At 42.2% G+C, this 26,264-nt stretch overlaps 1 protein-coding gene across 3 annotated transcripts; it reads right to left on the bottom strand.

The window, feature by feature from the left end:
• Positions 1-2,875: 2,875 nt before the first annotated feature.
• On the bottom strand, positions 2,876-25,346 carry LOC108604566. 3 transcript variants are annotated; one of them, XM_017994095.1, is made up of 10 exons: positions 17,130-17,215; positions 14,775-15,152; positions 10,339-10,467; positions 10,011-10,279; positions 8,530-8,746; positions 7,219-7,368; positions 6,983-7,126; positions 6,417-6,746; positions 5,682-6,308; positions 2,876-5,142 (listed from the first exon to the last, which is right to left on the bottom strand). In XM_017994095.1, exons 2-10 carry the CDS (start codon positions 14,863-14,865, stop codon positions 4,796-4,798), a joined length of 2,304 nt encoding a protein of 767 aa, XP_017849584.1. In that variant the 5' UTR covers positions 14,866-15,152; positions 17,130-17,215; the 3' UTR covers positions 2,876-4,795. The 3 variants fall into 3 exon arrangements, with proteins under 3 accessions (XP_017849584.1, XP_017849586.1, XP_017849585.1); XM_017994097.1 differs by lacking the exon at positions 17,130-17,215 and having other exon boundaries at positions 5,682-5,973; positions 6,034-6,308; positions 14,775-14,865; XM_017994096.1 differs by lacking the exons at positions 14,775-15,152; positions 17,130-17,215 and adding an exon at positions 25,245-25,346.
• Positions 25,347-26,264: the final 918 nt, after the last annotated feature.

The raw sequence follows: 26,264 nt of genomic DNA, 5'->3' as shown, positions 1-26,264 counted from the left end.
ACAACTTCTGTACAGAGTCTCATAATAGCGGTCGACTTTTCGCATTGTTTTTATAAATATGTCAAAAGTGTATAAAAAGTGTGAGCTGAAAAAAATTGTATAAATTATTTGAGCAGCATTCAATTTGTGGCAAGGCAGCGAGCCGAATGAAATGCAAACACGAAACGTAAACAGCAAAAATTTAGAGCTTTGGCTTTGCGACGCGTTAGCACAGACAGGCAAAAGAGCGTCCAGAAGTTTTGGCTGCCAACTCATATTTTATTCAGGCCTGGACCAAAAGGACAGCAACAACGCTCGCCACACTGCGTAGTATACGCGAAAACCCAAGCTAACGAACTTCTGCAGCTGAGCTTCTGCCATTATTCTTCTACAGTTTTTTTTACTTTATATACATATTTCTAGCAAAAAAAAAACAACAGCAGCAGCAGCAGCAGCCAAATGATGAGTATATAGTGCAAGCTTACAGGCTGTCGGGCTCAGTTTTTGTTGGCTACTCTATTTGCATATTCTTTTTAAATTGGCACACTAGCTTCTCGTAGGAATAACCCCAGGACTCTTAATTAATGTAAAAGCTCTTAAGCACTGCACTAATTGTAGGACCTTAGACTTTAACTGCTGTACTACAGTTTTTGTTTTGCAACTCGGCTTATTTTTGAAAGTTGAAGTAAACCCAGAGCCCAAGCTCAAGCTCAAGCTGCTGCAGCATAATTATTGTTTGCCACTCCAAAAGAGAAAGACTGGCTTAATCGCTTAAACAGAGTATGACATAGTAGTAGTAGTAGTAGCTTTGGCCTTGCTGAAAAGAAAATAAATAGAAAATCTCTACTCGGGCTTCCTTCTTGTTGTATTTGCGAGCCTTAGCCGAAAGTTTGACAAAAGAACGGAAATTATCATAAATTTTGTTAGAGAAGGGATGCACAAACTTTATTCACTAACACACACACATGTGTGTGAAAGTATTATATGAATTATTGATTTTCATTTAAGAAGATATTAAAGTGCACAGACTGATAGACAATGGCAACAGCAACAGCAACAACATCAAACAGCATTGACGTTGACATAATGAAATTCTTTCAAGGTATTTTGTGCCTGATGTGTGCCAAGCGCTGTTAGCAATGCTCGTCAGCTCCATGACACTGATGACAACGCATAGTAAACAGCTGACAGCAGCTGACATTGACAGGCATATAGTAGTATAATATAGAGAATTGCAGCTGGGTCAGTGTTAAAGCCAAAAATTATTTAAATGAATGCAATTAGCGTGCTCGGCATGATGTGCAGGTGACATCATCTGCTGATAAGCAGCACTTGACTTAAGCTACGCTGGCTGCCACTCCCACGAGACATGCAACAGTTTCGTCACTCACGCACGAACATGAGATCACGCAATCAGAATCACAGAATTCTCAGTGCCCTCCGCTGGGTACAATCAGCGCACATGCAACCAAAAGTAATTACAGCCCCCAGCGGCATGAGCGGCTTCATGCTTGAGGCCATGAGGCAGGCGTAAGCGGCAGGTGCCTTATATAAAGTTTACGCAAAGGGAAAATAATGTGAAGCACGAGTAGTTTGCCAACTAACTGTGCTAATAGTGTGTTTGTGTGGGTGCCAGCGAGTGGGTGGCTGTAGCTGTAGCTTCTTTGTAAATTAATTAATAATGCTTGTAACTTTTTTTCTAATTAGATTGCTGCAAGTACGACCATAAGCTATGCTTAAAGCACGCGAACTGGCCACACTTGCCAGCACTGAAGGGCCATAGACATTGCCACGTGTTAATGTACATTATTGTCTACTAATTAAAATTACTTTGCATGTATGTCTGTCTACCTGCTGAGCATTAACACATACACACACACACGAGCGAAATTATGTAGCCACTGATTAAATATGCAATTGGCATGACAGTTCTATTATACACTTGGCCAAATTTAAGTGAACAGACAGCAATGAATAAAAATGCGTTGATTGCATAAATATTGGCCGTTTACTCAACACTCTGTGCTCATTATATATTTAAATCAACGCATCATAAGACTGCTTTGCCCTGCTCTACAGAGTCTGCTTGCATACGTGTTGCAGTCAGTTATCATAGTTATGCTAATTATATTTGCTTGCTTTATGCATTGTTTATTTCATAAAGCGTACAGCAAGTATGCATAAAATCACAGCTGCAATTTAAATAATTAAATAATTGCGCATAATGTAAAATGTAAAATACAAATCAATTTCTGTTGCATACTTTGCTGAGTACATTTTGCAGCTGAATTTGGCATTACTAAAAGTCAAGCATTATCTATGCCATTTCTTTGACTATGCTGTTTTGCTATTGTTGTTGTTATTGTTGGCGCACAATAAATATTGATTATGTTGCTGTAGTTGTTGTTGGTTTATTTGGTTGAGATGGCTGGCTTAATGTTCCGTTGAAATTCTAATTTATAAACCAATTAGCAGGCAAAGCTCCATGGCGTTACCATAAATTTGCGCTTCCAACAAATTTAATCAAACAGCGCGTTGCCAGCCTGCCCCCCACAACAAGAGTTGAGCTAATGTATCCAGTTCTTAGTTTGTGGCAACTTTAGTCTGCTTATAATCGCAGTCGTCTTCTTGTCTCTCGCTCTCATGCTCGTTCAAATACAGGCGTATACTTGATACTTGATTCCATTTACGCTTCGTTAACCTAGATCCGCATGAAAGCTGAACTTATCTGCAAAAGTTGCTTTGTACTTAGTACAATTAACTAAAACAGCGCAATAAACAAAAGCCCCAGCCATAAATGAGATTAAGCTGCCATTTGCAATTTTCAGTTAGTAGTTTTATTTATTAACTATTTAATTTATTTCCTTTTAAAATTAAAAGTATAAAAGGTGCCATGCATAAGTGAAAAAAAATGATACAACAAAACTATATTCACAGTTCAGTTTGAAAGTTGAAACTTATTGCTAAACAAATGTTTACATTAACATTTTTGCCATTTAGTTGTTGTATTCTCTTCTTTTTGTGGTAGTTTTTTGTTCACGTTTTTTATACATTTAATGCCATTTAATGCGTTAGCTAAACCTACGTAATGCGTCACGGATTTTATTATTTTTAAGTTTTATACGTCAGTATGCACGTTTAATAAATGTATTTAATTTTATAGTAAGGTATTAATGGATTGCGCAAAATAGTAGCAGTGGCGCGTCATACAATTTTGATTTTTATATATATATTTAAATATGTACATATGCCAATTTTACTATAATTGATATACACTGATTGGGTTAGCTGCAGCGCCTTTGACCGATTGTAACTGCGACTAGAGCATTAACTTGAGTGAGTAACTTTTTGTGTGGCTATCGTATTTACACTTTGGCTAATTGAGAGCGCTAGATTAATTTTATTATTGTAAGATTAATTTGGCTATAGGCTGCTCTTATGTACACTTCAAAGCATATGTTATGTATATTTGATTTAAAGTACACGCTTAAATGCTAATTAGGAAGGCACTTGACATTTTATTCAGAAAACAATAACAACAGAGTTTGAATTCGTGTGTGTGTGTTAAAAATTAGAGACTAGCAACAAGTTAAAACGCAAACCAAAATATATCTAAAATATATATATTTTGGCTCAACTCTAGCACTAAGTATGTATTTACACTATGAGAGACTATGAGCTACACTTTTAGCTAATTGTCTGCAGTTCGGGCAGCAGCAGCAGCAGCTTTTACTTTGCCGCAATGCCAATTCATTTGCTGTAATTTAATGCCGGATATTAATTATGCTAGGCGCATTTACTGAATAATGCGCATTCCACGAAATTGCGCATACGGCTAGTCAGCCACAGCAAAAGCGCACTGTTTGAATTATGTGTGTGTGTGTGCTTGTAACTGCTGTTGCTTTTAGCGTTTACTAGGCGTAATACACACACACTCCCACGCTTATGCTTACACTCCCACGCACACACACAGACTCTCTCTCATTCAGGTAGGCGCAATAATGAAGCTTCGTGTTGCTTGTGCTTGTGTGTGCGCTGAGATTTATGTGTACAAATTTTTGGCTACGCGTATGAGTTGTGAGCCCCTTAGCGCACAATGATACGGCGCTTTAGACGCTTGCCGCGCTGCTAATGTTACTTATTGTGCTGCTGCTGCTGGTTGTTCATGCCTGATGTGTTTATGTTGATGTTTGCATTATTGATAACATTAAATGGGGCGCCACGCAATTTGTTTTCAGTCGCTGGCTCAAGTGTTTTGTTGCTTACTGCACATAAATTTTGTCAGACATTGTGTATGCGCAACAAATTAGTTGTAGCTTGCCTTTGACTGCAGACACTTAACTATTCACAATTTCGACTACATTTTGCGCTAACCTAATGCCGTTTTAGTAGTAATCCATTCTATGTGAGAATAAGAGTTGAGTGTATGTGTGTGCATTAGCAATTTACAGTTACCGGAAGCTCGTTTCCATTTTTTATATGTATGTAATGTTCTATTTTCCTTTTTAGCATAAACAGCTTTTGTTGTCAGCACACACACACACACTCGCTGCTGCTCTGTGTGCTGCCATTTCCGCTTTTAGCAGGAGGGATTTGGGGCTGCACTCTGCCCCGCTAGATTCGTATTGTCTATGTTATTAGCCGCGCTCAAGCTCAAACCCATTTCAGTCTCTGGCTAGGGCCTGCTCCCTGTCAGCAGGTGATCAGCTGCTGCCGCCGTCGCTGTCGGCGTCTCCGTTGCGGGCAGCTGGGCGCTGGGCGTGCTCACACTAATCGCTGTGGTATACACATGTGGCTCGCAGTCCACGCTGCCCGGTCATCCATAGTAGAACTGCGAGCCCACGGATAAGCCGGTGGAGAGTGTGCGCGGTGCGGTGCCATCATAGGATAGCTGCTGATGCAGCATAGCCGCCGGATTGGGCTTGCTGCGGCGCAAAGTGGATGATGTGCCGGGCGTGCCCAGATGACTCAATGGGGCCATGGCCAGCGGTGAGGTGGCGCTTGGTGGGTGTGCAGGTGAGCCGCTCGCCACAGAGGCAGGCGGCGTGGGCGTATTTGTGGGTCGCTGCAGTACGCTTATGCTCTCGGGACTTATGATATAACCACCCCGAATTGTGGGCGCTGTGGTGTACTGGGTGAGCGAGCTTATGGGCACCATGGTGTCTGCAAAACAAGAGTTGCCATTGATGACCCCGAAAAAGAATAAGAGCAGTTGCCCTAAAAATGTAAACTCAAAATGGCGGAAAGTCGGCTGCAGCCGACAGTAACAAGACCAGTTACATGAAATAGATATAAGCACAGTTAATAACAGAAATATAAATATAATTAATGCATAAATAAAATGAAATGAAAAACAAAACTGTAATTGAAATTAGAACTCTACAATATTAAGTTCAAAGATTATGTTGGGAGTTTTAGTTACTGCAATTAAACTTGTTGCAAATTATGCAATTACATTTTATATATAAATATTGTTAATTGATATTTTTTGAGCTGAGTTTGCAAGCTTGCAGATACCGAATTACTTTGAATTACAGTTGCTAACAGCTTAATGTTCATACAAATCGATAGATAGACATACAGACAGACAGACATTGCTATATAGACTCAGCTCGTCAGCCTGATGACTAAACTAAAAGACCGGTTGTGCATTTCGTTTGCTACTGGATATAAAAATGAGTCAAAAGTCAAAATGTACTTACTAATGCCACTGCTGCCGCTGGGCAAAGCTCCACCCGATCCATTAGCGCCGATGACAATAGCTGGTGCCAGTATGCCAGTCATGGATGCAGTTGAAACGGCGCTGCCGCTGCTGCCGCTTGTGGCAATATACGTATTGTTGGAGATGCCTATTAGGTCAGGCGACTGACGAGCATTAACCAGCAAAGGATTTGGAATTAAGCCCGCCGTTGCACCCGCGCCACCCACACTGCCCAGCTGACTGGGCGCTAGGCTGGCGTACAAGCTGCCCGCCGGTGCATAGGTTATATAATTCTGCAGTGGCATGGAATAGTTGGCAACGTCTAGTGGCAAGAGTGGCGCAGCTATACCCACCTCATTCTTGGACACGCTGGGCAGTGGTATGGCCGTGGTTAGATCAATGTCAGCGTCTATTTCCGAAATGGTGTCGTTGAAGCCGCTGGGTATGGTCGTCTCATCGGCCATGCCCGCCGAACCGCCAGCGCCGCCCTTGGTCGAGGAATTCGAGTGCGTATCGCTGGCCAAGCGCTGTCGCTGCAGCACCAGCCGCGTGGCCACAATCACAATGGAGATTAGCACACCCACCATGCCGATGATTAAGAGATACCAGTAGAGTCGCTCCTGGTCCACTGTGTATGAACCATTCGTGTTGTCATTAATAATGCATTAATTAGAAGCGAGAGAAGCAAGCGAGAAATTTCCGAGAATAGACAATTAGGCTTTGGGGTTGGGCTTACCTTCGAGGCTTAAGTCGGCGCTGTGCGTCATCACGGGATTGACACCGCTGCCATCGGACTCGTTGTCCAGCGAGTTGTTTGTCACACTCTGCATGCCCGCTGGCGAGGAATTAGCAGCAGCACCACCACCTCTGGCGCCTGTGGCAGCTCCAGCATTTTTGGTTGCGTTGCCGTGCGTTTTAGTTAGATTGCTATAGAGCTTTGGTATCGCCTCAGACTCTTTGTAGATTAGCTCGTCAACGTCCAGGTCATTGATGTCGCTCTCAAAGTCCTCCGTTTCGTCCGCCTCCAACTCCAAATCGTTGCCCTCCTTTAGCACCTGCTTGGGCACTGCAAGAGCGCGAGCGCGAAAGAAACAGACAAAAGCGTAGCACATAAATCATGCGGCCAAGCCAGAAAAGAGGGTCAGAGCCAAGAGCCAAAGCCACGCCACGCTGCGCGACGGCAACAGGCATCAATCTTCCATGCTGACGCGCGCGCGTTGCGAGGCGATGCCATCAAACGCGTGCCCTAAATCATTGTGAGTGGCAGAGCTCGAGCAGTCCCTGCCCCTTTGTGGCACTTACCGCAAGTGTAAACAACCTTCAAATACATTCGCGAGTTTGGCTGACACGGCGTGCCAAAGGTATTCGCATCGGCAGCCAGGTTGCAACGCCTTCGTCCATGGCAAATTTGCATGACAGTCTCCGTGGCAAACGAGGCTAGGCAAGCTGTATGGAAAGATAGCAGAGCACACACAAAGGTGATGCAAGTTGGTATGCTTGATTGATGCAATCTACAATTTGACCCTTGGACTACTTACTCTCCTCGCGCACACCCTGCGGCTGGGGACATTGAATGCTCTCGTACTCGGTGCGTCCAAAGCTGGCGCTGTAAACGGCGATGCGCGAATATGGATTACACTCCAGCTGCGCTACATCATTATGGCAGGCAACCTTGCTGCGGAACTCATCTGTTTATAAATGAGAACAGAGAGAGAGAGAGGAAACTCAGAACAATGCCAGAATTTAGTTAACTTGCTTAACATTGTGCCACAGGCAAAAAGGGACAAAAGTTCCGCGAGGCTAAATGAAAAACTTTTCATTTCGTAACGTTGCGTTTCATTTCTTTAGCTTCGCGTTGCGCTTTGTTCTCCCTCTTGAGGCGCAGCGACTTCAAATGAAATTAATGATGGCGCGTATACGTAATACGCTGGCAACAAAGGCAAGCCCTGCCTCGAAGGCAGCAGCAACGACAACGACAACGATAATGTCATGCTGGCTAAACGTACGAGCAATCAATGATTCAGAACTTTGTAATTGAAAGTCACGAGTAGCTGCTGATTGAGCTCTAGTTTCGATAATGTTCGCTTCTCTTTTTGCAAATTCGAAGCGAGCAGAGGCTGCCAAGCTTCAGGCCAAGTGGCATGTGCTTGCGCGGAAAGTTAATTTTGTATCGACAAAAAAGAACGAATTGCCAAGTTACAAGTACACAAAGCACGTTCAAATGCAACTCAATGGGCGAGAGAGGGGCGCACAACAACGAACTTGCCTTTGGCAGGATTTTGCTTCACAGTTCGTTGCTGCAGGCCCCCAGCCCCACACGCTTCAGCTCCCCGCATTCACTCGCTTGCTGTTTAGCGCCAGCGAGCTTGGGGCATGGCCTCTTGGGGCAACGCTGTTCCACCTGAGTGAATTTTTGGAACGCACGACAGCTCGCCTAACTTGCTATACATGTGTCTGTCTCTGTGTGTGTGTGTGTGTGTCTAGGTCCTGCACCGGCAACTGTATTTGTGCAGTAGCAAAACAAGCCGCGCCGTTGTGTATAGAGTCCGGCTTTGGCAATCGAGTCCCGGACCTAGCATAGAGCTATAGAGCTGAAGCTAACTTTTATTTAACTCATTCGCCGTTGGACGTTTATGTGTCGATTCCGGCATTCGAGTTTGTTGAGCGCTGGGAGCGCTGCGCTCCGCCCGTTGTGCATACTTGTACCGTATCCGGCGTAAAATTTGTTGGCCATTTTACGTGCAGCTGGCTGGCTGGCTGGCTGGCTGGCTGGCTGGCTGGCTGACTACAGCCACGGCCAATAAATTCGTGCAAATTAAACAAAACTTTTGGTGCTGGACTGGACTTACATGGACGACATTTGTAGGCAACCTCGACGATTTTGCGACGCTTGGGGCAGGGATCGCTGCTGATTGCTGTGGAGCTGGCGGTGCTGCTGTGATAGCTGCTGGTGCCGGATGCGTCGCCCACACCGCTCGCGCCCAGGCCATGGAACTGCGGAGAGCCATGGAACTTGCAGTGCTTCTTCTTCTGGCAGGCCTCCACCACAGTCTGCAGCAAGGTGTACTGTAAGTAAAAGAACAAGACGAAATCAAAGTGAAATGAAAAATGTCGAGCATTAGTTGCAAGTTTACTCTGGTGTGTGTGTGTGTGTGTGTGTGTGTTGAACAAACTGAAAAGTGCAAAAGTTCAGCGCTTGCCCGGAAATTGCATTGCCAGATGAGAAAATAAAAAGTAAGCAGAGCAAACAAAAATAACAAATATGTAATTTAAGTGCAGCTTATATTTATTTTGATTTCTAAGTAATTGTCTAGTTGAAGTTGTTTGGGGCTGCGGGGGCACTAAAAAATAAATCAGTTAACGCTGCAGTGACTAAGCTCAGGCTACATATGTAAACATTGTTAAGCCATTTGTTGAAGCTGCTGTCTGTCTGTCTGTCTGTCCGTCGCGCTGTCTGTCGCTTCCGTCAGCTGCTCTGTCATATGCTTGACAGGCATTCAATCAAGCAAACGCGTTTGCAACGTTTGCTAACGAAGCTTTGGCTTAGCTGCCAGGGGAATTACGTTAGAGCAAAAAAAAAAAAAAGAAATGGAAGCGACGCCTTGTTTACCGTTACAGTATACAGTGTTGAACGCTTGCCCACGTGGCAGACACTAAATGGCGACGGCTAGCTGACTGTCTGTCTGTCTGATGTGTCGTGTGACTGGCTCGACTGACGCAAGTGTAAACTGTTTATTTTCAAGTTATTTTTCACTATCTTGTGTGTTGACAGCAACGGCCGCTCGACCCGCCCCCACTCATTCGCATAGACAAGTCGTCAGAAAATTTAATAACAACGACGGCAGCGGCAGTTCGACGACAACAAAAACAGATTCCCAAACAATGCGCACGAAACAAAAAGCAAAGCACAGAGTCAAGAAAAAATGATGCGAAAAATTATGTGCTGCGGTAGCCATTTTAAGCGCCATGTTGACGGTATTGGGCATTGTTCGAGCGCTCGCTCTCTCGCACTCAGTCTGTGTCAGCGTTGGCCTAATGATACCCCATGGGACACGAAGGAATCTTTGCCCACACAGCAGGGCACAACTGACGACAGCAGCACACAACACAGTTTACATTGACTTTGAGCCAAAAATAAAAAAAGGCAACTTGCGTAGCCTTCATCACATTTGAAGCTGAAGCTGAAACTGAAGCATTCTTTGTTGTATTAAATTCAATTTGAATGCGAGTGGGAGTTGCAAGTGGGAGTGCAAAGGTTAAATGTCTTGTTAAATGAATTGAAAGCACAACTAAAAGAAAAAGGAATTTTCATTTAAGTTTCGCCTCTTACCTGCAGCGCATTAGGCCACATGCAATTTTCGGGTGAATTATCGCCATCAGCTGCTTGCTCAGTGCCTGTTGCAGCGCTGGAGCTATTGCTAGTCGGTTCTACTTGTGGCGGAGGAGGCAGCGCGTAGCCACCGTTTACATAGCGATTGGCGGGCACTTGCTGTGTGCTGGAGCCAAAGATGGAGCCACGCAGCAAATGCTTTGCCTTGCCGCGAATATCCGAGCGCAGCACGCCCGATGCAGGACACAAGTCCTCAATGCTATACCCGTCTGAAAGGAGAGTGAGACGTGTTGAGCATTGCTAAAGCAGCAAAGTGTTGCGCACTTACCTTTTGCTATGAATTTGTTGTACTGCGCGAATTCAATTGAAATGCTTGTGCCGCGGGGGCAAGCGATTATCACCTGGTCCGTATCGCAGGCTGCCTTTTGATATGTGCGCAGTGTGGCCGATAAAAGTGCTGCAAGCATATAATATAATGTAATTAATTAAATGAATTGTGCCTTAAATTAAATTAAGTTAAATATGAAACTGCGCTTTAACTTTTTTACAAATTTCATTAAGCGCCATTTAAACGCAGCGCGTAAAACAACTTTGGCAACAATACGCAAACAAAGGACTAAATTAAAAGCGACAGCAGCGCGTCTTTCAGCCACCCCTCCCCAGGGCGCTCGCTCCCACAAGCTGCAGCGCATCTAATGAGCAAGCAGCAACTTCAGAGTCGGAGCGTCACCTGAGCAAACAAAAGCCGCAGCAGCAGCAGCAGCAGCAGGACAATTGAAGCAAGTTGGAAAGCAAAACAGAAAACCCTTTGCCACAATCAAGGGCGTGGAAGTTGTGGCAGCCATGCTACGTTGCACAAAAAGCTGTTTGGGGCACGCTACTTCAACCGGACGCAAAGTTAAGGTCTAGGCGTGGCGTGGCCTGGCCTGGCCTGAAACTTAAGCAATGCGCTGCCTGCCCGTAATTTAGTCCTGGCGCGAAGGATACATTTTCGACGCGTCAGTGTTTCAATTACCGTCAAGGGTTCGCTGCTTGGCTGTTAAATTCAACAACAAAAATAAGGTAAAACAATTCATGCAAAATATATTTTCCTTTTATACATAACATTGTTAAAATGTAACAAAGTTTTTGCTTTTGTTGTTCTTTTTCTTCTTTTTTTTTTTTTTTGTTAAGCACGCTTTGATTGAAATTTTAATTTACAAATTTATAATGTGCTGCTAGAGCCTTAAAGCAAATTGCATAACGAAAGCTAAAAACTACAAATGCTGACCAATTTGGAATGTAGCAGCAGCAGCTTGTAAAAAGTGGGTGGAGTGGGGTGGGGTGGTTGGTAGGTTGGGCGCATAAAATATAATTTAACCGTTTCCATTCAGCGTTTCGCTTGCCGTTTTATCTCTAATGAGTTTGGAAGCAGCGCGTGCGAATTGGTTTTTGTTTTTGATGACTGCCCATGGCGGGGGCGTGACCGTAACAAACGGTTGAGACTGAGATTGTGGGTGGCAACTAAATTGCAGCCAAACGCGGTGCTAGCCACTGATTTATATACGCAGCCATAAATTATATTTAAATGCTCTCTGTGTGCTCTCGCTTCTGGCCATATAGAGCAGCAGCAGCAGCAGCAGCTCGTAATTATTTCTACATATATAACTATATATACGCTATATGTATAATCAGCAGGGCAATGGCTTGGCTGCTTGGCTTATAGCCAACGGGCCAAATGGCCGGTTGCCGCCCAATGACAATAAATTTTCAAAAGACTGTAGTTTTGGCTACTGCAAGCATCCGGCGTAGGCTGCCGCCGCCGCCGCATTATCTGGACACTAAGCGTTCCATATCAATAACAGTGCGTATACTTAATTTTTTAACCATAAGCAAAGCTCAGTTTGTATCTCAAGTACTCCACACACAGCTGGCGTTACATTAAATTAATTGTTATGACTTTACAGCGCCGCTCTGGGACTAGGGATAAACTTTTGTGTGTGTGTATATGTATGCGGAAGTCCTTGGGCCAATGTGTGTGTTGGACCCCCGAAAGTTTGTGTTTTTTTTTTTGTTCGTTTTTATTGTAGCCATTTGAGTTGAGCAATCGAATCACTTTGCGCTGCGGAACCAGAAAGAAATAAAAGTTCGTTTTCCGCTTGGTCATAAAAATCTTCCCAAATGTTTTCTTTTCTTTTCGCTCGCCCAGTGGCTGTGGTGCGGGTGTCTCGAAACTTTACCTTTTAAAGTGAAAGTATTTTCAGCGGGATGCTTAAATGCCATGAAACAAAAAAAAAACAATAAAAAGTGCACAAAAGTCCCTTTGACCTTGTGGTTAGCACTCAACCTACTTATATAAACATACAAACCTACATATATGTATAGTGTGTGGTATCGTGGCTGTTATCTCATGTTGCCTTGCTCAGTTTTACTTTTTTCTCTTTTAAACTTTTGATTCGATTTCAAATTGAAAGCAACAACCAGACGGAAACCTGCCAGCAAAGCCAGAACGTTTTACGAGCGACCGAGAGAAAGATTCAGAGTCAGAGTTTGTTGTCGAGCATGAAATTTGTTTAAGCAACCTCTGATGCATATATACTGTACACTTGTTATCTTGGTTATCCACATGTGCAGCCGCATCGTTTTACATACTTATGAATAATGCAGGGCAGGGCGCATGAACTCGCCCAGGCAAGAACTGTAAGCAAAACCCTTTTAAGCTGAATCCCTTTGCTTTGAGCACGAGATCCATTTGACAAAAGCAGGCACATAAATCCAGACACGGCATTTATTATGAAACGCAATGATAATTTATCGATACAGCAGAGAAATATAAATTATTTATAAGCAGAAAAGTAGGGCACAGCCGACTGTATACAGGCTCTGTAATAAATAATGCAGACAGACACGTCTCGAGTTCGTCAGCCCCCGATCAGAGCATATAAATTTTATATGGAAAGCTTCGGCAGTCTAAATATTTAAGCTTCACTCTTACATATTGCTCTTTGCTCTAATATATTGTCAATTTGTTTGACTTTCAGCGCTCAGCTATTCTTTTGGCCTGTCAGCAGCTATTGCACTTGCCTTAGCCCCAATTCAGTTGTCACTAGCATTTGGCCTGCACTCAGTCGAGGCCAGGCAGGACTGGCAGGACTTAGACTAACGCTTCAGCTTCAGCTGTCAGCAGCTGAGTCGCTGCTTAGGGAACGATTGAACGACAGTCGTACGCTCGTTGCTCGTTCCTTTGCTAAGACTAAAGCAAGCGACGCTCAATGGCGCAGAAGAAATTGATTTGTTTTGATTTATTTGCAGCTATTTGGCTTTCGCACTTGCCCGCTTTGATGTGCGCTGGGTCCACAGCTCGTAGCCCATGCAAAACTAAAATGATTTTCTTTTTGGGGGCCGCTGGCGCTGTCACTGACTCGTTGCCATATTTTATTGTGTCATTTCAACTCGCCTAATAAATGATAGCAGCAGTACTACCCCAACTACTTGGGTTTGGGCTTGTGGGTCCCAAATCAATAAAACTTTCGACATAAGTGACATGCCGGAAGCCAGGCTCAATTCATTCATTCAGTAGGCAGGCCCAAATAAATCTAATTAAATGGAATTTAATATTTTCCTCTCTCTCTGTGTGTGTGTGGGTGTCTTTATTATGTTATTGACTAAAGGCCAATGTTAGTCTCTCTATGTGGCAAATGATAAATGCCACAGGGCATTTCTCTCTTTTATAAACTTTTAAAAATAACACTCGAGTGCTGATTATGCTTGTAAATGAAACGTTAATTTGCAAGTCCCAGCGGAAATAAGTCGCTCATAAACAGTTTGCAGAAGAAAAGCAAAATGCAGAATGTAAACATAATGTTTTCCCGTTGAGTTGCTGAGTTTTCTTTTTTCTCTCTCTGTCCGTTTGTTTGTTGTGTACGCGCGCGGGCGAAATGGACTTCGCCTAATCCTGAGGAAACAAAAGTTTATGACATTTTACGAGCTTTTTTAATACTTTGTCAAAACTTTGCACACCCACACACACAAACACACATAGCCATACAGCTTAGCCACTTTTTAAGCTTTGCAACGCGGCGGAAACAAAGCAACAGCAGAAGCAACAACAACAACAACAACAATATTTATGAATGTGTATTGTCATATATGAATGAATGGCCGGAAGGCTGAAAGCCTGGACGTCTCTCTGGCCCGTGGTCATGTACTCCCAATGGAAAATAAGACATAAGCACACACACACACATATGCATGTTGTGTGTACTTATTATGTATAGGGATAAAACGCGCTTGTCGCTTCAATGCCTGTCAACATTTTTGTTGGCTGCCCAAAAAAATTTAGCACGCTCCGCATTTCCATGCGTTGTCGTATCGACAGGCAGCCTGTGTTCAAAATTTGTGCCACTGCGGCACAAAGCTGCTGCTGCTGCTGCTGTTGCTGCTTTCTTTTCTGCTCTGTTGTTGTTTGCTGAGCGACAAGTGGCATGCGGCAACGCGAAATCTCGTGGCAGACATTACTTTTACGTAATTGAGAGCATAAATTTTATGAGCTCCAGCTTCGCATACACAAGGTTTGCTTTTTATCATCTGATGGGCTATGAAATATATTCTCTTGCATACGCAGCAAATAGAATTACCTACGCTAAGTGCGCATATCCAAGCAAACTGGCGGAGCATTAAAAAATTCGAGCTAAAGTATGCAAATGAAGTGAGTTTATATTTGAAAGTAGTTTATATAGAAAAGTAGCTGGCAAACGAAAATTTGCAGTTGTAGTTGTTGCTTACCCAAAGGATCTATGCGAAAGATAAGTTCGCCTTCGGCTTTGGCCATGTGCAGCAGGCAAAGCATCAAAAATGAAAGCTGCAAATAATCCATTATGTGCTGCTGCTCGACGTAATCCAAACGATGCTGCAATGTCTGCCAGAACTGGCTTTAACTATGCGTTAAGCATTAGCCCGCGTCGCCTTAACGACATTACACACACACTGAGACACACACATACACAATGTAGCACTTTTGACTTAACTTGAGGCACGCTCGCTGCTCAATTGCAACTTGATAAATCGCATGTATATTTGTTATGCGTTTTGTTTATTGATCGATAGTTGTTCTTGTTCGACTGACAGTTGAATGCGCTTTCAATGCCGTCGGGTTTGTTGTTGCTACAGGAAATGCACAAAAATTCACAATTTATTTTCAACGCTTTGGCATTTTTTATCGTACGATTTCGTTTGACACACAATCTAATTGAGGCGCAGCTTATGCAACTCGCAGGCAAAATCTATAATGGGCGCATTGCACCTGTGGCAGCTGCCGCAGGCAATGCCGCACACACACTGTTGCAGTCAAAGCCATCAAAATGCAATATTTGTGTTTACACAGACAGTGGCACACATATGCATATGCATGTGTATGCAAATCAGTGTGTGGCACAAAGTAGCCAATGAAACTGAAGCTTGGCTGTTGCCGCAGCAGTCAGGGAGTCACAGAAAAAACGCTACGTGACAAAATGCTGCAGAATTGATGTTGCAACATGCGATAAGTGCAGAAATTTTAACGCATTTAAATTTTCATGCTGCCCCCCCTGGCGTTTCCTTTTTGGGCAGGCCAGTTACAAAAATAAAACAAAAGCATTGCTGATTGGCTGCGTCGACAGTTGGCAATTGTCAGTGGGGTGGGGTGAAATGACTGATTTGTTCAGTCGATGCGGCAACAATGCTGATGCTGCTGCTGCCGCTCTGGCTGCCACTTGATTGCGCTGCTTGTCAGCTGCATCCATCAGAGGCAGTAGCAGTTGCAGTTGCAGCAGCTGCAATTATGTAAGTTCACTCGAGAGTTGAATTTTTAATTAAAAATTTGTGCGAGAGAACTGACAAGCTAACTGGCATTGAACTAAGTGTGGGGCTTGGGGCGCACTAAATCAAATAGACAGCATTACGAGCCATGGCATTTAATTACAATTTAGCCAAACTAACCACATAAACTAAATTGCTAAGCAAACAGTAACAAATGCCAAAAGCATTGTTCAACATTCAACTCTAATCAATTGCAACTTTAGCTTTAATTACACTGCGAGTGGTGCTTAGTGTAATTATTATTAAATATTTTATATATTCAGTGCATTTACTAATTAGTCAATGGCTGACAGCCTGTCAGAGTTGCTTAGCAATATTATAATGTGTGTGTGTGTTGGCAGGCGTTGCCAAGGCCTTGTTGCTAATGTGATTATGCTGCTTATTGGTTTGTTATGTGGCAGCAAGCCATAACTATGGTGGCATTGCTGGTGTTATTCAATTATCATAGCATAGCTCTCGCACTCTCTTGTGTGTGTGTGTGTGGCAGCAGCTTGAGCACTAAACGCAAACGCAACGCAACGCAACGCACTCGACACTTGATTAATGATGCGAGTTATGCTAACGTTTTTACTCTGCGCAACGTTAGTTTGCCGCCATGTGAGATAAACTGCACACACATGAACACACATACACATACACACACACACGCTCTTACTCTCTCTTGCTTTTTTGCCTGCTGTGTCACTCTTGGCACAATGGCAACGGCAATTGGGAACGAGGCGCTTATCCCAGGCTTTATTTCGACGAATTATGCGAGAGTGCTACTTGAGTGTGGCCAAACTGGCGACAAAATTGAAATAAAGCACCGCAATGCCTCGGGCCAAGCTCCCAGTGCCAAGCGCCCATCTATTCAATCCCACACTGCCCCAAAGAGCAGAGCAGAGCAGAGCAGCGCAGCACGCACGTGTGCTGGAAAGTTTTGCATGCGTGTCCTACTCTCTAGTCTCAAACCTAAGCTGATTGCGTATTTAGGCAGCAAAAAATAGCATCAGGGCTAATCATGACCAGCAGCAACGTGGGGTCGGTCATGTTCCTTTGCTTTCTTAATTTCCCAGATTTTTTACACACCACAATTATTTGTGTGTGTGTGTGTGTTTCGCTTTTTAAATTGTCGGCTTTGGCGTTAGTTGAGTTTTGTAGTAGCTTTGCGGCTTCTAAATTCTCTTGTTGTTGTTGTTGTTTTGGTTTTTGTGCGCTGCGCTCTCATTTAAATATTTTAGCCTGCTGCTGCCTGCGGTAATGCACAAAAAAATAGACAAACGCGCACTCAAAGGCATAACTCACGCCAGAAGCACGTGAAAACTTGAATGTGGCCACGCGAGGATGCGCGTCGTGGGCAAACGAAACCAAGAGGCGAACACACAGGCTCCAACTACTCTGCAGACAGCCAGAGTAGACCAAGCGCGTAGCACGTCCGTTGCTGCTGAATGCCGACGAAAAACTGAAAAGACTTTCACACCGGCAAACGGCAGCCGAGCCGAGCAGCAGCCGCAGCCGCAGCCTCGCTTGACGAACAGCAGCACGAACTGCAGCCGAGCCGAGCGAGCTGGGAAATACGCTCTTTAGGCAAAGAGCGTGAACTATAAATGAAGCTGACGAAGCAACACAGAATTAGGTCAGTGTGTGGCGAGCTAACTACTCCCCATTGACGCCGCCCCCACTCCCCGCTGCTCGCAATGCGAGGCGACGAACCTACAAGAGTTTTACTGCGCGGCAGTCGCATTAAATCGAATGTAACGTTTACAGTCAACTTAACACATTGATTTAGCCTATCGTAGGTAAATTAGTAGCCAACCGGCGGAACGCTTAAATGGGTCTAGCCGGTAAATACATTCTCACTAAATTCATGCGTGTGTGTGTGTGTGCGGCTTGCGTGTGGCTAGATAATTATGGCTTCGTTGATAGCGGCGTCATAATTCGCTTTTAGCAATAGTTTTATCACTTACAGCAAACAGTTCTATTTGATTGGCTACACTCACGTGCCTGCAGACCAAATTGCACCTGTTGCTTTCCCAAAACACACGCACACATATACAGATTGTTTACCTTAAGCTGCAATTAACTCATAGCAAAATAATAACATAATTTAAAGAGTATGATAATGAATTTTAAATAAAACAAAACAATAATATGATATGATAATAAGTAAAAAATAAATATTAAATATTAATGAGTAAATAATACAAGCAGCTTTTTTATATTCACATGGGAGTAAGCAGTCACATATGAATAATTAAATTTTAATTGCAAATGGCTGTGCAAGTCTAGTTTATTTAAAAGTTAAATGAATATTTTATGCTGATAGCCACTTAATAAAAAATATATTTATGAACTTTCTTTCACTTTCGCTTTTTAATTATGCTGACTACGCCCAAGTCTGGGAATTTCTAAATTCTCTTTTTCTCCTTTGCAAGCTAAGACGCATTGCATACTTATGTGCGCTTAATGCAGCTGGCGTTTATTTATGGTGTCAGATTTTCTTTTTAATTTTTTTCATTCTTTTTCTAAAACGGTAACGCGCCATAGAACTGCAAGCGTTCTTCATAATTTACAGTTTTGATGAATGGCGCTCAGTAGCAACGTAAAGAAACGCGCGGCGTTGTGTCTATTGTTACTCTGCGCTGCATTTTTTGACAGCCATTATTTGTCCGTTAGATGAATGCAGACAGTCAGCCAGCCATCCAGCCAGCCAGCCAGAGCGACAACAATAAAGTCCGCCAGAGCTATGCGCACGTCTCCAGCTGATTCCAACTAATGTTATGAATATATATAGTCTAAAGAAACACAAACATAAACAAAAATATATGTGCGCACTGTCGCCTTTCTTATATGCAAATGTTAAATTACCTTGCTTATCATTCTTGCTTCATAGTTTCAGAAGCCACAATGTTAAAATCTTAGCCCGAGCTGCCCCGTAGGCTTCTCAGCCTGATTACTTACTCTTTGACAAAATTATGTTGACAAAGTCAACATATGAAGCATTTACTATTAGAATTGACAGAATTCAAACGTATGCAAGGATAACTGCAGTGTGCTTAATTAAATGGATTTATGGCAGCGTTTCGTATATCAAAATACATTCAACAGGACTTCGAGCTAAATTGTTGATTAAAAACATTTTGCTCCTAGTTCTTCAGTTCAAATATATAAAGTCTTGGCAATTGAAATTTCATACTGCAGTTAATTCAGCAATGTTAAAGTTAACAGAGCGGTGAAAATGAGCACTGTAATGTTAAAAATTGAGCACTGTTAAATAAAATGTCTTATACGTTTCTAACAGTGCAAGCAGTGCAGTGAATTATAAAGCTTGTACTAAATTATACAAAAATAAAGGCTTTTTTATTTATAAACAGAGCTATACAATATAGTTGGTATTTATACAACTTTATAAAAACAATTATAAAGTCCCAACATTTTTAGACTTGTCAAAAATAATAGCACTTTATGAAAGTTATAAGAGTAGAAAGCAAGCAGTGCAATTTTATATCTGCATGGAACATTTTTGTATACAAGTCTTATAGCTATGAGAATCACCAAAATATCACAACGCGCATGTTATAATTCTAGCAGTTTGTCAAACCAGGACTGAAATACGGGGAAACATGTTGTTATATTGCTATATTATATCAGAATAACTTTGTTTAATTAAAGCAGTATATCAAAAGCAAGGACTTAAATATAGGGGAAAGATATTGTTATATTGCATTATTTTATATGACAACGAACCTGTTATAATTCAAGCAGTATACAAAAAAAATTAGGACTTATATATAGGGGAAATATATTGTCCTACTGCCATATAAGACTTTGAAATATAAGAGGAAATACAGCAGCATGTTAACATTTTGTAAAGCAGCGCAAGGTTTAGCTTATAAAATCTGTTAATATTACTAGTCTACGAACATTAGCTTACCAATAATAATTTTTTTCTGCCGCAGAGTACTTTATATTGTTTGCATATAGATTTTGGCGCGCTAGTCACAAAAATAAAATTCGGTACGTTCACTGCGTGTTTAATTGCCAACAGTCCAAGCACAACTGACCTGTAAGTACTCCAACTTGCCAGCCGTACAGCCTCTGCTGCTCTGTTGCTCTGCTGCGCTTCGCTCATTTCCTTGATCAAAGTGCAAGAACAAAGGGCGAGAGCACAAGCCACTCAGCGAGCGGAAGCGACAGCAACTCTTTTCTAGCGAGAGAAGCGCTGCTCTTGACTTTCGTTCGATCGCTCTTCGCTGAACGAGAGCGCCTCTGCAATGGGTGGGTGGATGGCTTTTATTTCGACTGCAGCAAGAGACACACGTGCCAGTGTGCAAATTTGTCTTGAATATTGTATTTTAATAACGAAATAAACTTTTCTTATTCGAACAGTAACCTAATTGTACATTTATCTATATTTTATATTGGACACTTTTGGAAACGTTTGCATCTCAATTTAAAATTCAATTTATTAAATCAAATTGAAGAGGGGTCGATTGGCTAGACTGTCCTATGACAGTCAAGAAAAGAAATGAACAGAGAAATGAAAAGTCGCATTTAAGACTTTAATACGCAAAGTTGAAGCGCAACGTAAACAAGAATTTTGCAAAGCCACCCAGGAGCTAATTTAACACTTAACAGCGTTAAAGAAATTAATTTGGATAGCTCTATTTTGCGAGCGTCTACTGTATTTATAGCCGGTGTTTGGTGTTTGCGTGTCAAACTCAGAGCTTAAAATTATAGAGGAATAAATTTCGCAATGTATATATAAATTTACTTGGTGAAATTACTTTGGCTTATTTACTTCACAATGCAATGCTTGAAAATGGGGCTGTTAGCGCCCCAGAGCCAATGTTCAAGCTCAAGTAACTCGTATTATTGCAACGAGGCGTAAAATTGTTTATTTTCTTGGGTTGGCGAAGTGTTTGCACATTGCCGGCGCTCTCATCGACTTTTGAATGGAGCCTGGCTAAGGCTAATAAAGTTCTTGGCTAACAAACACCTATACACACGTCAGTTAAAGATGCTGGAAAGTAAGCATTAAGGTCGGTACCATTTTGGTAGCTGATTGACGTTAATGAGCTTAAAATTGAAATTTGCAGCTCTAGGCTAGTGCAGAAAAGATTATTGGCAGCGAATCAACTTCAACACACACACGCATGAATATTTACACAATGGATAACGAAAACTCGAAAACTCATAGGTGCATATAGCAGAAAGCTATAGCACACATATTATGATAGCAAAATAGTGAATGAAATTTAGCTACGGCCATCATAATCCAGTTGGATACTTGCCGCTAGCTGCTTTAAATTCCGCATGCGGCCCACCTTGATCCGTTTGCCGACCCCAACAAAAGCCCCGGCTGTGGTCATTAAAATGCGCAGCAATGTCTGCCGGGCACGCTCAAACTCGCACAAAATGCGCGTGCACATCACAAACTTGCCCATATCAGCAGAACCAGCAGCAGCAGCAGGAGCAGAATCATCATCATCATGGACACTCACTCTGATCGGCAGGCACGCCAGCAAAACTTTTGTTGTGTGTTCAAGTCGACTGTGAGTCGCCTCCATGTCCATTTAAATGCCATATTAGACAGAGAGAAGGCTAGTTTCAGTTTGATGGCCAATGACGGTGACAGGATATGTCGAACAGCACTCACGCCAAGCCAGGCAGGAGCTACAAACTTTTTGCACAAATTTGTTTGCCTAAGCTTCAAGCAAAGCTAGAGCAAAAACAAAATAAAAATTTCATTGCCCATCAAGCAACGACTGCTGCAGTTAAAGGCAAAAGTTTCAGTTTCAGCTTCGCTCTAGTTCTAGCTTTTTAAGACTTACGCATATGCATATGACAAACAGACCGGAACAGCTTATAAAATTTAGTTATGGCATCACTCTATATGCTTTGCACCATTTACAAGCGACCCCTATATGCTGAACTGTCAAAATGTTAACTAATTGCAGCCAAAAGAACATTTGTTTTATTTTTACTTTGTTTGTTTGCTTCAAAGCACGCTGCTTGTTCAATTGAAACTAATATTTTAATGTTGCCTGGAAATGACAATAAAAATTCTGATTTGACATGCTGTGGCTACAAATACATCGCCAGCCAGCCAGCCAGCAACAGCAACAGCAACAACACCCAAGAGACGACACCGCACAGAAATATTCAAAGGTCGTTGGTGGCAATGTGCAGCATGCAGCATGCCACATGCAGGGGCATGTGTTTATAAATAGAGCTCATCTGCATAGACAAGGGAGCGCATAACTTCAGTGCAGATTAAGTTTTGTGTGGTGCAACAGGTGCGTGGCTTATGCTGCAGGCAGAACTGTCAACTAAGCTTCAGTGGGCATAATCGCTTGTAAGGCCAAATTGCATTTACAAAATACAGATATAAGCAAGGCTATTGAATTGAATATATCTTTGTTAGTCATAGCTCGTCGCTCTTTAAGCTGCTTAGGACTTGCGCTTCATTTGCAGCTCTGAAGTGAGAGATGCAAATGATTTTGTAACTTAATCTAAATTGAAATAATTTAGTTGGACGCACAAGTTGTCACGCTCGCAAACATAATTATCCTTGCAGGGACATATGTTGGCATAAAGTGCTCGGCTTCGCATTCTTTGCAGTCTGAGCACGTTTGCCTGCGCCAAATTCTTCACTTGAGTCAACACATAAAAGAAATTAACAAAAAACAGCAGCAACAAAAAAAAAGCAGCAAGCTGCTCTCTCCGGCCAAAGGTAATTAACGCCTGTTGACCTTTTTATTAAAATACAAGTATTGGCCAGGCCAGGCCAGACAGGCGTACGACGGGGCAGTGCTCAAGTTCGTGCCTCGTACCATCAACATTTTTATTGATTGAACTTTTTCACACAAGCTTAGGTTATTTAAATTTTGTTTTTTTTTTTTTTCTATATGTAAACACAATCCAGACCTGTTTGCTTAGCAATAATAAAATTGTTTGCTTACGAACAACAAAATTTGAAAAGTAAACCTAATCTCTGTGCTTGTTTTTAATTGGCAACAATAATAACAATTACTATCAAGTTGCAAAATAAAAACGTATACAAGCTGCTGGATTATATCAGGCTCAAGTTTTAAGGCGCTGCTAACTTTTTACTGCCACTCGCTAGCAAAGTAATTTTTTTTTATTTATTTATTATGCTGTTTATGCTTCAAGGTGTATCCTATTTCATATATAGCATGCACCCACAACATATCTTTACAGTTGAGTGCTGCTTTGCCAGCTCAAATCAAAAGTTTGAGTGTCAAAGGGCATTTCTTTTTATTTTTAGCCTACAACTCGCATTACAATCAAATGAAAGCATTTCTTAAATTCTTGCCTACGCTTATGTAAATACATAAAGTAGCATTTTCAATGAAATTGAACTTAAATTTGCCAACGCATATCTAACATATATTTTTGGGAAATTGAAATCATGTTCTCACACTCCCGCACTTAACTTTATGGGCCAGCGAGACACAAGTTAGTAGCAATGAGTGCAGTGTTAGCTGTGGCGCAATAGCTTCGATAATTTGAGGCAGCAGCATTGGCGCTGTCGTCGGTTTTTATTGCCGCGAATATTGCGGCTCATAACTTTTTAATGCGGACGTTTGCCCTTTGCCAACAGACTGCCAAAGCTTGCCAAGAGACAAGAGCCCACCCACACGCAGCTTGACAAAACTTTGCGTTTTGCTAAGCAAGTGCCAAACTGGGAGCCACCCACCACTGTTACGCAGTTTAATAAGCACCCACATACGCGCACTTGTACCGAAATGTAAGCACCAATGCCGCATGACAAGCCCATAAGGAAGCATGTTTATTCATGACCATAGAGGATTCATGCTACTCATGTTCCCTTAACAACACCTTGCCGCCAAAATCGACGCACTTTAAGTTTAGCAATATGTACGTAGGACATGTGTGTGTAACTGCTGTTTGCATTTGCTGCTGCTGCTGCTGCTGTTGCTGTTGCTGTTGCTGTTGCTGTTGCTGACGGTTTATCTGTGGCACATGCCAGCATAATGGCAATCAAAAACGCATTTTTTTCGCTTGAAATGCGAGTGTCACACGCATTATATTACATTAAAATTGACTTCAAGCCACAAGCAGCGATATAAACTCACACACACACACACACACACTTACACACGTGACTGTTGTGCCTAATTTAATTAAAATTAGTTTCGAAGCTTCAAAGAAATTAGCGAAGCATTATTATTTTAATGATTGACAACAATAATCCTATTACTAAAAAATCTTTTATATATGGCAGCTTTGCTATTTTTTTTTTTTTTTTCTACTCAAGAGCGCTGCTGCTTTAGTATGCACAAAGTCGTTTTGCTTTTGTCTAGCGAAGCGTTTGTGACATCAAATTGCTAACAAAAATATAAAGAATGAAATAAAGAAAAAAATTCGCAGAATTATATACGGATGCCTGAGCATATACGCTAGCCAAAAATAATTCGAAGCATTTGCATATTGCGATTATATCTGCAAGTGGAATGCTAAAACGATATCGGGCTCAGACTCAGACTCTCACCCTCTCGCCTGTTGCTATGAAGTCGCATATTTTGTTTTTCCCAACATGGTGCCTGTCAATAGGAAACTTTGGGCGGCACGTACGTGTCAAAAAGCATTTTGACAGCCATCAATCTCAAGCAATAACAACGACAGTTGACAATCGTGAAAGGCGCCAAGGTAACAAGAACAGCAGCTCAAATATTTTGGTAGCTGCTGGTCTGCTGTGCAATTGAATTGATTATAGCCGCTCAAGCTGTTGGCATGTAAGCGAACGGGCATCAAAGTTTTTGCTCCGCATCGTTGACATGAGCTCGTCATGGGAGGTCATGGCAGGAGTTGGAGGTGCTGCCGCACATTAAGGGTCTCGTTGTATGTTGAGTTCAAAGTGTAGCACATAGAAGAAACAGATAGTGTTTTGATATGGCTGGGATAACGAACGTCAAGGACCACTCACTTGGAAGGCAATTAAAAAACCAAATCTTGATGCGCCAAATTGCGCAATGCTTGACATAAGCACATGTTGGGTAGCTTACTGGGCTTACTGTAGGGAGGATACAAATGCTAGGCAGTATTTTAGAGTGTAAAGTTTGCGCATTTTTCAAGGACTTAGGCGAACGCATGTAAATAGCTCGAGAGCTAGAGCTTGGAACCTTAATGAAGTCGCCGCCAAATCAACGGCACAGAAAAATGTCAAATAACAACTCAAATAAATAAAAGATAAGAGCCATGAATGCCAAAGCAGAAACAAAGGCGTTTAACAACAGCATAAGGCTGCATTGTTGTTGTTGTTCTTCTTGATTTCATTATGCTATCCACAAAATACAAGAAGCAGCGTAGAGTGGGGTGGAGGGCAATGATGTGAGCCGAGCTGTAAATAAGGAAAGCGATAAAGCCACTTACCCAATTTCTCGCCGCACAGCACACAGTCAAAGCACTGCGCTATTATCAAGGACAGTATTGCGAGTCCTACGAGTCCACGCCTCTCCATGGGGCGTGTCGCCATCGCGCAGCGCAAAAGTTACGCGTTTCCTCTTTTTCACTCTAGAATTCGCTTCCACAAAGGATATCTCTATTAAGTTAGATGTGCTTTTCCCTTTGAGTTGCCAGTTGTAGTGGGAAGTGGGTTCATCTGCATTAGTATCTTGCAGCTTGTTGACTTTTTACGTTGCACGCGAACTCGCTTCACTTGCTCAGTCGCTGGCAAGTGCCCCGTAGGCTCTGATTGCCACTTTCAGGCAATAGCTTGCATTGAAGCATATGGCAATGTGCCCTCCTGTTCTTGGCCCAACATCAACATGAACATTTCCTGCCCACTCTCTCACTATCTCTTTGTCTTTCGCTCACTTTGCTGCTGCTGCTCGTCGCTGCTTCAATTCAATTTTGTTGACCAACGTAAGACTTTGATCCTTTTGTTTGTCCTCTCTCCTGTTCCACAGTTTCTTGAACTTAATTTCGCAGTATATTGTCAGCCCAATTATGCTTAATAATAGCTGAATTTCTTTTGACACGCTGTTGTTCAAATTATTCCAATTCCTAGCATAATTTCATCTGCAAACAAAAGAGAAATTAAAATTTTGTGAATCCATCTGTAGCTGTTCTAATTAATCATTGTTCTCTTTTCGATGAATGTCTTGAGAGTTAAACGTAAGTTAAACGTAAGTTAAACGTAAGTTAATATTGCGTACTAATTGTATGAGCAATCATATTGGATTGCAAATTTCAGATTTTATGTCTACAAATTGCTCGAGAAGGGGCATCAGTTTGCATTACACCAAATTGATTATTATGTTTTAAAGAATCAAAGTGCAAAGAGCACAGTAATTTGTTTAACAATTAATGAATAGAAAACTTTGAATTTTGTTACAATTTTTAATGCATGTTTTACATCAAAATGCACATTTACTAGAATTAATTTAATTA

The sequence above is a fragment of the Drosophila busckii genome, chromosome 3R (assembly GCF_011750605.1).
Source record: "Drosophila busckii strain San Diego stock center, stock number 13000-0081.31 chromosome 3R, ASM1175060v1, whole genome shotgun sequence".
Lineage (NCBI taxonomy): Eukaryota > Metazoa > Arthropoda > Insecta > Diptera > Drosophilidae > Drosophila > Drosophila busckii.
The sequence above is the reverse complement of the archived record's forward strand: the minus strand, read 5'-3'. Positions and strand labels throughout refer to the sequence as shown.

Bases quoted from the DNA above. Each gene is read 5' to 3' on its own strand.
- LOC108604566 (XM_017994095.1), bottom strand. From the start codon at position 14,865: ATGGATTATTTGCAGCTTTCATTTTTGATGCTTTGCCTGCTGCACATG. The intron at 8,747-10,010 runs GTAAGAGGCGAA...TTTTACTTACAG, and splicing joins TGTGGCCTAATGCGCTGCAG to TACACCTTGCTGCAGACTGT. The intron at 7,369-8,529 runs GTAAGTCCAGTC...ATTTATAAACAG, and splicing joins TGCCTACAAATGTCGTCCAT to ATGAGTTCCGCAGCAAGGTT.